The sequence below is a fragment of the Vombatus ursinus genome, unplaced genomic scaffold (genome assembly GCF_900497805.2).
Source record: "Vombatus ursinus unplaced genomic scaffold, bare-nosed wombat genome assembly UNPS02014773.1, whole genome shotgun sequence".
NCBI lineage: Eukaryota > Metazoa > Chordata > Mammalia > Diprotodontia > Vombatidae > Vombatus > Vombatus ursinus.
The window spans coordinates 41,688,463-41,704,754 of NW_020954551.1; the positions used below are offsets into that span (position 1 = coordinate 41,688,463).

At 45.3% G+C, this 16,292-nt stretch overlaps 1 protein-coding gene across 2 annotated transcripts in view; it reads left to right on the forward strand.

The window, feature by feature from the left end:
- Positions 1–16,292, forward strand: part of PLXNA1 (plexin A1) — a 308,227-nt gene that overhangs the window by 248,204 nt on the left and 43,731 nt on the right. For both annotated transcript variants that reach the window (XM_027863712.1, XM_027863713.1), the window contains exons 24-25: positions 14,009–14,155; positions 15,361–15,520. In XM_027863712.1, the coding sequence (XP_027719513.1) occupies positions 14,009–14,155; positions 15,361–15,520 (307 nt within the window). The remainder of the gene's footprint in view (positions 1–14,008; positions 14,156–15,360; positions 15,521–16,292) is intronic.

Consider the following 16,292-nt stretch of genomic DNA (forward strand, 5'->3'; position numbering starts at 1 on the left):
AACCTAGGCCCCATTCTGTGCCTGTAGTCTACCACCTTTCTGCCAAGAGGCAGGAGGCGTGCTTCAGTCTACCCTCCCTCTGAAGTCTCTTACTCATCACTGCAATGATCTGTGGCTTTTCAATGTTGTTTTCTGCTATACTTTTATGGTCATCAGGTAAAGTGTTCTCCTGGTTCTGTTTCCTTGGGTCTGTATGAGTCAATCAGTTAATCAATAAGTGCCTACTATGTGCTAAACAAGTCTTCCTACGTTTCTCTGAATTCTTCCAATTTGTTGTTTCTCGTGGTGCAAACATATTAATTCACTCTAGTCCTGTACCATAATTTACCTCCACTTTCTTTTTCCCAGATGGGTTGGGTCCTTTCCCCAACTTGTGGCATATGGAAAATTGGAATGGGTAGATCTGGGTTTGAATTCCAGGTCTGCTATTTACTACTTGTGAGACTTCAGGCAATCATCCCCATCTGTTTCTCTATCTCTGACATGATGGAATCAGACATTCTCTTTACAGAATCCCAAGATGGCGGAGCCCAAAGGGACCTTAGAGATTATTTAGTACGATGTCTGTGTGGTACAGATGAGAAAACGGCAGCCTGGACAGGGGTGGTACCTTGATTAAGAGCACACAGCTAGATGGGAAGACCAGCAGATTTGGCATCAGGAGACCCAGGTTCAAACCTCCCACCACCCCCACTGCTGCTTATTAGCTGTCTGACCTTGGGTGGTTGCCCTCTCTGACTTACTGGTCTCTCAGGCCGTTTCCAACCTTGAGCCCAGGATGTAGGATCCTAGGAGTGATGGGAGCGGGAATCAAAGCCGGCTCTGACTCAGTTCACTCTGCAAAGATCCAATTAAGTGCCCACTGTCAGGTCCAAGGGATACAAGGACCAAGCCACAGGAATGGTCTGTTCTCTCAGAGAATTCATGTTCTCCTGCGAAGATACAGTATATCCATAGATAAATACAATCAGAGATCCATCAGCAAACATTTATAAGCACCTAATATAACACAGCCTGGGCGTGCAAGTACATTAAATGAAACAATCCCTACTCTCAAGAACTTTACCTTCTAGCCAAGAAGAGAAGTACATAGATAAATTGTTGAGTCATTTCACTTGTGTCTGATTTTTCATGACCCCATCTGGGGTTTTCTTGGCAAAGATACTAGAATAGTTGGCCCTTTCCTTCTCCTGCTTATTTTACAATGAGGAAACTGAGGCTAACAGAGTTAAGTGACTTGCCTAGGGTCACACAGCTAGTAAGTGTCTGGGACCAGATTTGAACTCAGGAAAATGAGTCTTCCTGACTCCAGGTCAGGCACTTATCTACTGTGTCACCTAGCAGATGTCCAGACAGATTAAATATAAGAATAAGTACTCATTTCCATCAGGTGCTACTTCCTACCCAAGATCTTTCCTGATCCCTATGCCTATGCCCACCCCCACCCCCAGTAGTTAAATCAAAATATGTTTTTAAAAAATTTCAAAAGGGATAGAACACTAATGACTAGGCTGAGAAGGAGAGGGGAAGATAAAGAGGCAAGAGACAGACAGAGGGAGAGCTCAAGCATAGAATGTCACCTGAACTTTGTATTGAAGGCCTCAGCTGGGGGAGGATGGATGCTGTGGATCTGGGCCCCTTCTCGCTTAGCACTACGGGCTTTCCAGTCTGTAATCCCTATAACTCTACCCTCACCCTCCCAGTGACCCTTGAGAGAGGGAAGGGGGAGGGGAGTTAAGGCAGTGAGAAGAGCCAATTCCCAGGACTTACATTCATCATGAAGACAAAGTAGATTTGAACTGCTTCCAAGAAGGAAGGTGGGCAAGCCCGGAACCGGCAGGCCCCAAGTGAGTGCCAAGCAGAAGTGATTTATCAGGCCTCTTAGAAGTACTTGGCTCCATGCCCCGGGCCTGGAGGGGACATGCGTGCTGTCTCTGTCTGGAGATATCTCCTTGGGACAGTGTACCCTCAGGTTAGCCTGGAGATGAAGACACAGCTGGTCTCCCTCATTGTTGAGGCCATTCCCTAAGACTGTCATGGCTGGGAATTAGAAGTATGATGGACAGGGACCAAGGTCATAAGGTCACAGGATTTAGAGATGGAAGAGCCCTCAGGGCACTTACTATGGAAGGAACCTTTGAAATCAGTTAGTCCTGTTCCTTTATTTTACATAGGAGGAAACCGAGACACAGGAAAGTTGTGTGACTTACCCAGAATCACACAGCTAGTAAATGTCTGATGCTGGATTTGAACTTGGGTCTTCCTGACTATCTGTTGCACCACCTGGCTGCCTCTAATCATTAGGTGAATCAATGTCACCTTCATTAAAGCAGCAACATCCATTATTTATCTGTGCTCTCCTTACATCGAGACACGGAGACCCACCCTAGAACAAGGCTGCAAGGATTACTCAGTATGAGATGAGTGTCACCTGTTTGCCGTCACAGCTTGGTTTGAGCCCCAGTCACTCGTTACCAAGGCTAAGTGGAGTGGCCCCCCCCCCCCATTCCTTCGGCATGCTCAGTGCCTCTTTCTCCATCTGCAGAACACTTGGCCTTAGGTGTTAAAAGTCCTTCACAACCTGCTTACAGAGAGAAAAGAGAAAGTGCTAAGTTGCCTTCTCACTCCTCCCAATTAGATCAGCTCCTCAGCACCTTCTCATCTCCATGTACTCTCATGAGGCTGGAAGGAGAAAAAGCATTAAAGAAGGGGTTTGATTCAGTTCAGTGGAAAGGAGCTGGGGAGAGAAGAGAAGACTTCCCGAAGGCAGGAATGATTCATTTATTCACTTTGTATCTCAAGTGCCTAAAGCAATGCCTGCCAGTCAGTCAACCATCGTTTAGGCTCTGTACTCCGCTGAGGGTTGGGGACCAGCAGAAAGAAAGACCACCCTTGCCATCAGGCAGCTTATGGGTGAAGACATCCCAAAAATGAGAACTGCAAAGGGGGGTGGGGTCAAAGGAGCCTATGAGGGGACACAGGAGCCCTAGTCCTATGGGGATGAGTCAGCATTGCAGCCAGGAGCGGGCTAAAGACAGGGCTGGCCTGGACCTCTGCCCAAAATTGGAGGCTCTGGGAGGAACTGGCCAATCTGGAGGAGAGGCCCCAGGGGTAGGGGATGCTTCCTGTGTGAGAAGTAGCCCAGGGGTGGAGGGAGTTTTCAGGGTGAAGACATTTCTCTGGCACGGTCTATGAGAGTCAGCAGCCTTCATCCTGGACAGGGATGGAGATACAAAGTACGTCCTTAATACATGCTTGTTGATTAAGTGATGGATGGATTGAATTCAGTAAATGTGTAGTAAGCTTCTGCTGGGCACAGGACGCTGACTTTGGTACCCAGGGAGATAAAAAAACGTCAATAAAACGTGGACGATTATGGAGCTGAGAGAGGGGAGATCATGGGAACTTTGATATTATCTTGTCTTTCATCTTACAGATGTGGAAACCAAGTCCAAGTGACTGGCCCCAAATCATACAGCCGTTTAGTAGAAGGGCCAGGAAAAGGTCTTCCACATGATGTGGTGGAAAGAATGTTGGCTGTGGAGTTAGGAAGTCATTTAACTTCTCTGAATTTTAGTCTCCTCATCTGTGAAATGGGCATAATTATATCAGCTGCCATCTGGGATTCTTGTGAGGACCAGATGAGAGAACATGTAAAGTGCTTTGTAAGCTTTAAAACGCAATATAAAATGTTAGCTGTCATTCCTACCTCTGGGATGCTGCTGGCTGTAGAACAGGGGACTTGGGTACATTTAATGAGGGGTTTCTGGAATGTCACTGGTTGGCCTCTTGGGGAGAGACTGCAGGGGAAGACCAGAGGGAGGCAAGGATATTGAAAGGTCAAGGATTGGAATCTATAGGGCACGAGAGGTATGTGTTCTGTAATTCTCTGCCTGGGAGTGTGAGAGGCCAGGCCACGGTTTCTACAATTCAGAGCAGGTTTTAACGAACAGAACCATTCTTTCCTGTGTCTTTCACCTCTAACCTCTGCTCTGAGGCCATAGTGTTATCACTCCATCCACCTCTGTCCATTAAGTACCTATTGTGTTATCAAACCTGTGCTAATGGGGAGATAAGAGAAACTCACTGTGTGGTCTTGGGCACGCCACTTCTCTTCTGTAAGCCTCAGGTTCCCCATCTCTAACATAAAAGAATTTCACTAGAACAAGGGTTTTTAACCTTTTTGTGTGTCCTGGACCCCTTGGGCCGTGTCTAGTGAAGCCTTTCTCACAATGATATTTTTAAATGCATAAACCAAAGTACAGAGGAAACCAATTATATTGAAATACTGTTATCAGAGTTTAAAAAAAAAAATACATATGCTGTAGGTTAAGAGCCCCTGGCCTAGACCTCTATTCCTAGCTCTAACACTCTGCATTCTAGTATTCTCTATTCTGAGGTTCCCGTGTTTGGTGACTCTTGAGACAGACTTCCTGCCTGACAAGGGCCTTGCAGCATTGTGGAGAAAGAGAGACACCCACACTCATTGATTAGTGAACAGTAGAAGATGGTATCTAATTATGTGATATTGGATAGTGAAGACTTTAAGATACAGATGAAGTCAGAGAAAGGAATGTGCCTGGCCCTGTGCTAGGCCCTGGGGACACGGTCACAAAGCAGGAAACAAGCATTCCCCATCTTTAGAGGTCAGAGTAGATTTGGGAAGCTGGCACCTGAATGAAAGCTTTAAAAAATGTTTAATTAATGCCTTTTGTGGTTTCATTACATGCTTTTCAACTCTCCCCACCCCCACCCCAGCACCAGATTGAATCCTCCCTTGCAACCAAAAAACCTCCAAAGAAATCAAAACAAAACCGAAAAACAATCAATATTGTAACTGCATCTAACAATGTATGCAGTATTCTGTCCCAGCAGTCCCCTGTCTCTCTGCCAAAGTTGAAGGTATGCTTCATAATCTTTTCTCTCACACCTTCATTTGGCTTGTCAGCTTCTCAGAGTTAATGTAAAGAAACAGATTTTTGGCTTTGTGTAAAGAAAAACTGCCCAGTGGAGCTAACCAGAAGTAGAGTGCACTTTCCTGTAGGCCTGATGGTCTGGCAGGTCAGGATCAGGCTAGACCCATGACAGGATGATTGAGGTGGAAGGAGGAAATTGAGGGCTCAGTTATTTGTCCAATGTATGATATGTTCCTGACTGAGTCAGGACTGGAACCCAGTACCGTGATGGGCCGTGGGGTTGGCCATGAAAAGCCCAGAAATCCTACCCTGAGCTTCCTTTCAGGTATTGATAAGTGAAGGCCCAGGAGCTACGTGACCTCAAGCTGTCACCAAAAAGACTAAGGCCTGCTAGAACGACCCAGTTGATCATCTAAAGAAGCAATTACGAAGTGATCTCTGTGTATCCAGGCACAGTGCTAGGTGCTGGGTCTTCAAAACAAAAGTGAGACAGTCTTTGCCATTAAGGAGTTTACATCCTAGCGGGGGAGACGGCATGCATGTATGTGACGGACATATGATAAACACATACAGAAGAGGGCATGGTTCTGGCAGCTGGAGAAATCAAGGCAGAGATGAGGAAGTGTGTCCTGGGCATGAGGGACAGCCTCAATGAAGGGTTAGGGACAGGAGGGAGAGCAAAAAGTCCTGTTTGGCTGGACTACCTTGCATGAAGAAGAATGTGTAATTAGGCTGGAAAAGTAAGATGGGACCGGTTTATGATGAGCTCAAAGTGCCTGTAGGGTTTATAGTTGATCCTTGAGGCAATGGGGAGCCATTGAAGTTTATTGAGGATGGGTAAGTTGTGTTTGGTGTGTGTGTTGGGTGGTGATATGGTGAGACCTGTTAAATCACTTTAGTTGCTCTGTGGAGGATGAATTTTTAAGTGGAGAAATGAGACCTGGAGGGACTGAACCAGGCTGGCAGCTGCGTGAGTGGGGAGATCCAAGGTGGAAACCCTAAGGTTTGGCAGCTGATTAGACGTGTGGGATGTGGGGATGACGCTGACGTTGTGGTGTGGGTGACTAGAAGCAGAGTGGTGCCCTCAACAGGAACAGGGAAGTTTGGAAGAGGAGGTTTGGGGGGGGAAGAATGAGTCCTGCCTTGGGCTGGCGAGTGGGGAGTGCTCATGAGGCATCCAGTGTAAATGCCCAGTCAGCCATTGGTGATGCGGGCTGGGAGCTCTGGGGCTGGCGGATCGTTCTACGGGGGAAGGATCCTGCAGTGGTCATGCACTCAGACTCAGCTGGCAGGGATGCACTTCATAGGGTTCTGAATCTCCACGGCTGGAAGGGGTTTCAGAGGTCATCTGCTCCAGCTCCCTCATTTTACAGACGACACCGTGGAGGGCTGTGAAGTGCTGTGACTTCCTTAAGGCAGGGATTTGAACCCGGGTCACCTGGTTAGAAATGCCCTCTGCAGGCTCCCCACTGGGGCTGTTCAGCCTCTGTTCCAAGGCTCAAAGTGGAGAGAAGCTTGCTACCTCCAGAGGCAGCCCCTTCCACTCTGGGAAAGCTGCTATGGTTAGGAGGCCTCTCTTAAATCCTCCTCCTTTGGGCTTAGCTCTGCCCTCTGGGACCTAGGGAGTTGAATTCTACTTCCTCACCCCAACCCTTCAAACACTGGACGATAGTGGTCATTTTCCCTGCCCTTCCACAGCCTTCTCTTCTCCCAAGGAGTTTTCAGTGCTCATCCTTAGCACCTGTGACCTATTCCGGTACAGTGTGGCTTCCTGGTCCTCACCCTCTGGAGGTGTTTGTTGGCCCACGTCCTTGCCAACATGGGCTGCACAGACCTGACCCAAATACCCCAACGGTGGCCCAAACGAGGCAGAGTGCCGCGGGGGCTACTGATCCCTCATCCTGCTTACGATGCCTTTTTACTCCACGCTTAAGGCTGTGCTGGGTTTTTCAGGGTGGCTGACTGACTCCTTTTGAGTTGGCAGCCCACTGAAAATCCGAGTTCTTTTTCATGTGATTAGCCATGCTTTCCCCATTTCTGCACATTTATCTCTATTATATGCCATCTTACTGCATTTATCCCTTTCTTCTCTCTTTTGACATATTTTTGGATACCATTTCTGTCATCTACCATTAGTGTTCCTCTCTCCCTCTCTTTCTCTCTCTCCCTCTCCCCCCTCTCTCTTCCCCCCTAGCTTTTTGTCATCTGTAAATTTCCTAAATATGCCAGCTATCCCTTCATCCAAGTCATTGATAAAAATGTTTACTAAATCCAGAGCCAAGGGTAGATAGCCTACATTTAAAAAATACTATATTTATTATATCTTTTGTTCTTAGTTCACTCTCATTTTTTTAAAAAAACTAATCACTCCCTTCCCCCCACCAGGCAGGCAATCCTTTTAGTGAAGATTAGAAAAGAAGGAGGAAAAGAGCTGTTTGGCAACTGTTGACCCTGTATGGCAAAAGGCACTGTACTTCACATCCTCAGTCCCCCCACTTGTGGAAAGAAGAGAGGGAGGACATATTTCTTCATCTTATAACATAGCTCTGTGTGTGTAATTATACAGTACAATTCATATTACATGGATTATATTTATATAGAAAATTATATATTAATATAACATTTTACATGGGCATAGTTTTATAGTTTAGACATTTATAATATCTAAAAATGTAATCAATGTTATGATAGAATTAATAATATACTCATTGATAATGTATAATAATATAAATCTTTAGATCTTTAGATTCATATATGAATATGTTGATCTGTGTGTGTATATACACAAACACACACACATGCCCCATAGAATGTAAGTTCTTTGAAGGCAAGGACTAATTTCATTTTGTTCTTTCTTGTTCCTGCTCACTTAGCACAATGCCTGGCACATAGTAAGGGCTTATCGATTGATTGAAGCTTACAAAGCATATTGCTCACCATTGCCCTGAGAGGTGGGTAATGTGAGCATTATGACCCGAATTTGCGGATGGAAAACTGAGACTGAGTGTGATGTCCTGGGTGACTACTAGGAAGTGATGGAGCTGGGTCTTAATCTCATTTTCCAGTTGTTTAGTCCCAGGCTCTTTCTACTTTCTGCCATCCCCCACTAAATTAATTTTCTCACACCTGTTTTCCAAGCCTTGCCCCCATTCCTGAAGACCAGGACAGGCCTACTAGGGGAGTGAGAAGGGAGGGTTGTTGTTAACCATTGGGTTATTGAAGTTACAGTAGAGGGTGGCACATCACTGAATGTGAATGACTTTGGCTGGCCAACTCCAGGCTGGTTTAGAGTACCGTAAGGATGGTTATCTTATGTCCTCTCTGCCTCAGGCAGGTCTCTGAGCTACATGGGGCTGACCCAAAATGTCTGCTTCCTCAGGGACTCTGTAGATGCCTCAGCTGGTGCCCAGCTGGGACTGTGGGCTTTGTTCTGGGCCTGAGAGTTGCTGGGCATGTCCACCTCCCCACATTATTTCACTGCTCCCTGGGAGGCTTTTCCAATTTGGAAACTCGCTTAGACTATGCATTATACATTCATGCACCCAATCATGGTCTCCCCTGAGCCTTCTTTGTGTGCTTTGCCTCTTCCATCATCCTGCCTGGAGGGACTTCTTAGCATCCCTCGACTCCAGCAGCAGAAGGTGTATGTAGCTTAGCCTTGGGGGCATCTCTCTGTAGGGGACATCTCTCTGTAGGGAGCTGAAGCAGTCAGGGCTTTTAGGCTGAGGCCCTGCTCCTGGGGAAGGAGCAGCAGGTTGGCCGGCTCCTGGCCAGGGCCAGGGGTGCTAGGAGGCATTGGCATTGGCAGCAGTTGAGGGATCGCTGAATTCTGTTAGATCAGCAAGTTGTTTTATGTCAGGAGTATGCGTAGTACTGGGCTAGGCATACGTGGGACAAGAAAGTATAGATTGTTCTAAGAGACCTTAGAGCATAGAGCGACCTTAGAACATAGAACACTAGAACCTCAAAGCATAGCGTGTTAAAGTTGGCAGGGGTCTGAGGATACAGCCTGTCAGAATTGGGCAGGAAATTATAACATAGAATGTTAGAACTAGAAGGAACCTTAGAATACAGGAATATAGAGAATGCAGACTATGCTATATATTATATGTAGACCTTGGAATATAGGAGTATAATATTAGAATACAGGACCAGAGGGACCTTAGGATATAGACTGTCAGAGCCAGAAAAGATCTTGTATCAGAGAATGTCAGAATTGGAAAAGACTTTAGAACATGGAATGGCAGAGATGGAAGGAGCTTTGGAATATGGAATGTCAGAGATGGAAAGAGCTTTAGAACATGGAATGACAGAGATGGAAAGGGCCTTAGAACATGGAATGACAGAGATGGAAGAGGCCATAGAACATGGGATGGCAGAGATGGAAAAGGCCATAGAACATGGAATGGCAGAGATGGAAGAGGCCTTAGAACATGGAATGGCAGAGATGGAAAGGACTTTAGAACATTCTATAGAATGTTAAACTATAGATTGTTAGAGCTGAAGGAGACTTTAGAACACAATGTCAGAACTATAAAGATAATTTTAGTATACATGATTGTTAACCTTGGGTCTATGAACTTTTTTCTTTTTTTTTTTACTATTTTGGTAACTATTTCACCATGACTAGTTTCCTGTGTAATCCCATGTATGTTATACATTTAAAAATATTCTTCTGAGAAGGGGTCCGTAGGCTTCATCAGACTCTGGATTTGGGGGTGGAGGTCCAGGACACAAAAACAGCTTAGGAGTGTCCCCCCCCCCCCCCCATATTGTCTGTCATCTTTGCTCTATTGATGAGGGAATTGAGGTCTGGAGGGAGGAGTGACTTGTCCAAGGTGACACAGCTAGGAGCAGAACCCGGGTTTCGTGATTCTCAGGTTCAGAATCCTGAGGGATTCTCATCATATCATTATATCAGGGAGGACTTCATGGAAGAAGTCAGCATTGATTCAGGTAGAGTAGAACATGGAGGACAAAGCCCCTTGGATAAGGAGAAATAATAATATTAATATTATGCTTTATATTTTACAAAGAATTTATGTATTTTGCTTCCTATTGTCCCTTAATAACAGCCTTATGAGATAAGCAAGTTGATATTATCTCCATTTTACAGATTAGGAAACTGAGGCTCAGTGAAATAATATAGATCCATGGCATTCAGAGTGATTTACTTGGAGTTCATGTATTAAGACCAGCTTCTTCATTTTACAGATGGGGAAACTAAGGATCAGAGAGATGTGACTTAAAGTCACACAGTCCGCACTCCCCATAGATAGGATAGATTTCCGTGTTGTCGGGGAGGTTGGACCTATCCTCACATCTCCACTTCAGTGGGTCTCCTCTTACTTCTCCTACACTTTCCCCCCCAGCTTTGACCAGGGGCCGGCCTCCCGGTGCCTAAAACTTGGAGGACGTGCTTCCTCTCCATCCTGAGATCAGAGCAGAAAGGCCGAGAGTTTAGGAACATGAAAGGCAGAGGCAGACGTTTGGTTCTGCTGGACGACGGCTTACAAGGCTGTTTGCCTTTTCGGTCATTATTTTTGCTTTTGCATCTTCCAGGAAGAGAGACAGCTATTAATAAGTGGCTCCCGGGCTCCAAATTGGGTCGTCTTTCTTGCTCTCCCTCGCCCTTTTTTCCCCCTCTCCCGAAGCTGACTTAATGAAGCCGAGTTTGCAAATGAAACATAATTTCAAAGACAGGCGTGTTGTCGGAAGGTCTCGGGATGATATATGCATGCTCCTGCTCGTTAGCAGCTGTCTCTTTAATTACCGCAGATGCTAACGAGATGCTAACAGCATATGGTGACAGGGGGAGCGGTGCACTTTGGTCCAAAGGACAATTTATTTGTAAGGTGGCCTGGGAGGAGGGAAGAGGCTATTGGAACTTCTCCGCCTCCCTCCCACTGAAAATCCTCCCTTACCTGCTTTGCTGCCCAGCCTCCATCCCTGAGCGGCAACGGAGGGAGGTCTACTTGGGAGATTCTGCTTTAGCTGGCCCTCCAAGTGGGCAGACCCAGCAGCGGGCAGCGGCCACAGCATGGCCTCAGGGCCACTGCTTGGGACCGTAGGCTCATAACCCTCTAGTGCTGGAAGTGGAACCTGAGAGAGGTTAAGCAGCCTATCTAAGGCCCGATACCTTCCAGAGCCAGGCATCCCACTTGGGTGTTCTAGGACTCGCCATCCACTATCCTTTCTTCCACATCATCCCTTCACATAGTCAAGCGACAGGTGTTTGCTGAACATGACTCTTGAGTGACTCAGGCTGACTCCTCCTTCATGGTCCTGCTCAGCTCCCACTGCCTCCAGGGATTCCTAGACTACTCATTCCTTATACTCATTGCCACTTACTCCGAGCCTCTCACACAAAATAGAAAGGAATACAAAGATAAATAAATAGGTATATATACTTATAGAAACATAAATACATTTAGATAAGTATAAATATTTACATAAATATGCTTATAGAAGCAAATACATGTATATAAATATACTTATAGAAATATAAGTACATTTATATAATATAAATAAATATCTATATAAATGTGCTTATAGAATCAAATACATGTATAAAAATAAAATAAATATACTTACAGAAACATAAATGTATCCATATAATATAAATATGCTTATAGAAACAAATACATTTATATAGTATAAATAAATATTTATATAAACGTACTTATAGAATCAAATACATGTATAAAAATAAATATACTTATAGAAACATAAATGCATCCATATAATTTAAATATATAAATATGCTTAAAGAAACAAATACATTTATATAAATATAAAGAAATATAGAAACAAATATATTTAGGTAAATGTAAATAAATATACTTATAGAAACAAATACATTTCTAAAAACACAAATATATAAATATACTTATAAAAACACAAATATATTTACATGAAGAAATATAAATGAAAATATAAAAGAAATATAAAAGAAAAAATATAAAGAAATATGAAATTGAATTCCCGTTTACTCAACAAAGTCACAGGCTCGTAGATTTCTGACTGGAAGGGTCCTTAGTAAAGGTCAAGTCTCATGCCCCTTATTTTACAAATGAGTAAACTGAGCCACAGAGAGATTTATGTGAGTTGTCCAAGGTCACATGTTAAAATATCAGAGATGGAATTGGAATCCAGATCTTTCTGTCTCCAAGTCTAGTCCTTTGTATGTGACACCAGGCTGCTGCCTCTGAATTGAATTGATTCGAATGCTCTTTGGAAGCAGAGTATCTCTTCTGCCTCCTTGTATACTGGACAAGATGCTCAGTATATCTGAACCATGTTGGTGATGTTGGTTATTTCATGTGCCAACTCCGTGCTGGGCACTGCAGCAATATGTAGAAAATCAAGACAGCCAGACCCCGCCCTCAAGGAACTTAACTGTCTCGTGATAAGATGAATAACTGCTGTTGTAACTCATTACACTTTTTTTATTTTTCAAAATTTTATTGATGTTTTGTTTTCCTATCACCTGCATTTTGAAATAGTATTTCATTTTTCCAATTACCTGTAAAGACACATTTTGATGTTCATTTTTAAAAAATAAATTTGAGTTGTGAGTTTTCATCTTCCCTCTCTTATCTCCCTACTCACCAAGATGGTAAACAATTTGATATCGGTTATATAAACACATTGTACTTTGCTGAGCATTTTGCATATGTGATTTCATTGGATGATGAATTGTCGAGAGTAACCTGGACTGAGAGTCAGGAATACCTGGGTTCGAATCTTTCCACAGCCTTTCAGTGCCTTAGGTGACTTTTTCTCTAAAACTCTAAGTTATAGATGAGTTGCTGACCTTCATTGAGTGGAAGAAGTTATCACACTGGGAGTTCCTTCCATGGATCAAATCCAGGTCCAGACCCTCTTCCTCACCTCCCCCCTCCCCAGATAATCTCATTTGATGCTCATAAGAAACTCTGTAACATAGAGAGGGAATCCAAGAGGGGAAATGACGCAGTGTTGACTTTATGAGGCAGTATAGAATTAGGTGCATAATTATGCCATGTAGATAATAAGATCTGGAGGATGCTGGAGGAAGCAGAAATCACTGAAGGCTTCATGGAGAGGGTGGGAGCTGAGCTGGACCTTGGAGAATGGATAGAATCTGGACAGGTAGAGCCTGGGCTAAGAGGTGGGGGCAGGGGCAAGAGGAGCATAGAATTCCAGGCAATGGGAACAACATACATTCAGTCCTGTGCCAAGGGCCACTTGGGATACAAGAGGAGATAACAAAGTCCTCCTGGCTGTGTTAGGCAAGCACAGCTCATGTCAGTCAGTCACACCATCAACAAGCTTTTGTTTAGCTCCTATATCCTGGACACTTTGCTAGGCACTTAGAGTGCTGTGACAAAAATAAAACAGTACCTGACCTCAGAAAGCTTACACTCTACCAGGGGAAACATGGAGAAATAGACATAGAATATTGACAAAATGATTTTGGCAGGGGGAGGGAGAGGCAGTAACTGGGGGTGGGATTCAGGAAGGCCTCATGTAGGAGAGGGTGTTTAAGCTGAGCTTTGGAGGAAGCTTGGGATTCAGAGGAGTGGGGGTAAGGGGTCACAGCCTGTACAGTGGGGTATTGATGGGGGATGGTAAGTCATACTCTTGAAACATTTAGAAAAGTAGTATGTCATGGAAATGTGTTTTGCATGACTACACATGTATAACCTATATCAAATTACTTGTCTTCTCAATGGGAGGGGACAGGGAGGGAGGGAGAGAAAGAATTTGGAATTCAAAATTTGAAAAAAGAATGTCAAAATTGTTTTTACATGTAATGAAAAAATAGAATATTTAAAAAAGAAAATCAGTTATTAGAGAACAATAAACACATGGTTCAGATGGATGATAAATGCTGTGGGAATTCAGAGATGGGGGAGGTCAGTGGAAGATGGATCAATTGAGGTGGGCTTCCTGGTGGAAGTGAGGCTCTCAAGATTCCTCATGGAGCTCATCTGCTTGGTTTGGGATGGTGACTCAGTTCTTGAATTGCCGCCACCAGGAAGGTTATAGAGTCTCTTGCTAGAAACTCTTCCTTGACCAAGGTTCCTTTCTGTGTTCTCCAACCTCAGGAGTGTGCAGGGGAGCCTCTCTTTATGCTGTATTGCGCCATCAAGCAACAGATGGAGAAAGGTCCAATTGATGCCATCACTGGCGAGGCCCGCTACTCCTTGAGTGAAGACAAACTCATCCGCCAGCAGATTGACTACAAGATGCTGGTGAGTCAGGTTCTGCCTTATCTTTCCCGCTAGGCCCTTTCGGCTTAAAAGTGGCCATCTCCATTGTCTTGAGGGGTCCCCATTGGCCCTGCAGGCTTGTGGGGGGTTGGTAGGGAGGAGAAGGAGGGCTTTGGGGCATGTGTGTCATTGACCTTCCTGTGCAGGGTTCCCCAAGTGCTCTTGGGTCATCCTCAGCACTGAACATGGCTACTTTAAAGTGACCGTCCACCTTTGGGTTCCCTTCTACGTCTCTCCGTGTTTCCATCTTGCATACCTGAGTCCTTTTTGTCATCTGGGATCTCTCCTATTCCCTTAAAGTTTTCAAAGTCCAGCCAGGAGTTTGATATCTATTCATCAAGAATTCCCAGAGCAAATGCCATGGGCCCAGCCCTTTGCCAAGCCTGATGGCAGAGAATAGAGGTCAGTAGACAGAGTATTTACAGGGGAAGAAGACGTGGGAGACAAAACTCACCTAGGTGACATGATTAAAAAACAGTAATGCTCATCTTTAAGAGGCGCTCTGATACAGTGGATAGTAATCTGATACAGTGGATAGTAAGCAAATCTTGCCTCAGTCACCTCTAGTTGTGTGCTTTAATCCTGTAAAATTAGGGGGTCAGACTGAGTGACCTCTGATGTCTAAATCTATTTTATGATCTTCTGCGTGTAATGTTTTACAAGTTGCCAAGCGTTCGTGTCTCCATGATCTCATCTGATCCCTGGAGCGCCATAAGAGGAGGCAGGGCATTTATTGAGCACCTGTAGCCAACAAATCACGGAGCTGGGACTCCAGCTCTGGCCTCCTGACCCTGAGTGGTCTCCTCTTCCCACAACACTGTATGACCTCCTAGTGTATGAGATAGTATGTGATTAAGTGGCGCATCAGGAGAATAACCCATGATGACAGCTGTGGGAGTTTAAAGGCATTCCATCCTTCTCATTGGTATTTCCTCCCTTCATGTGACCTTTAAGGTTCCTTTGCTGAATGGTGGCCGGCTCTGAAATGACCCGACCCTTTTTAATCTGGTGGGCGAGTATCCCTTCCTGCTGTCCGGGGCCAGGAGGGAGGGATGGAATGCAGGGAGAGCAGCGACAGCTGCTGTAAATGAGAAAGAAGTGGACCCTCCTTTGGCCGGGGGCCTCAGGAGAGCACCCTTCCCACCCTCAATGCTTCGCCTCTTTATTCATTCTCTGCCCCAATCCAGACACTGAACTGTGTGAATCCGGAGAATGAGAACGCCCCGGAGATCCCTGTCAAGGTGCTGAACTGCGACACCATCACGCAAGTGAAAGAGAAGCTTCTGGATGCTGTTTACAAGGGAGTTCCATACTCCCAGAGACCCAAGGCCGGGGATATGGACCTGGGTGAGCCCGAGGCCAGTGTGGTCTGGTCTGGGGGTGGGAGTGGTTAGAGACTCCTGAGTCTGGGACAGCTGGCAGCTGCATGTTTCTCCAGAGGACCCAGGGGCCTGCTCGGCAGAGGTTCGAGGAGTACCCCAGCAGGGGCTTGTGGATTCTGGGGCCAAGGCAGCCCCTACCCAACCTCTTTGGTCCCCAGAAATCAGGTGATGCCCAGGCGGATGTCTTGGAGAAATAATACTCACATGGTTAGAGTCAAATGTTGAATTGTATGGTATAGACCAAAATTACTTTAATGATGCCAAGAAGGGAAGGATCAGAGCAGGCTGGAGGGTTCAAGGAAGGCTTCAGCAATGAGGTGGTGCCTGAGCTGAACCTTACATGATGGGCAAGATTGAAGGGGAGACCCTGGGGTCCAGCATGACCAAAGTTGCAGAGGCATGCCTAACGGGTGTCTATCCCTGTGTTCTCCATTCTGGGGAGACAAGGGAAGGTGCAGACATGGCTCCTGTAAGGCAGTGGTTTCTGAGCCCACCCTCTCCACAAGAAACCAGGCCTTAGAATCACAGATTTAGAGTTTTAAGGGACATCAGAGGCCTTGGGGGCCAAATGACTTATCCTGGGTCCCTTGGACGGTCGACGATAGACGTGGTCATGTTAAGTCATTTCAGACTCCTCTGCTATAGCACTAGGTGTCCTTTTTATCCTTCCCACCAAATAACCACATGGGACTTGGGGCTGCTTAATTCTGTGTCCTCTGGAATGGGTGTCAGAGACA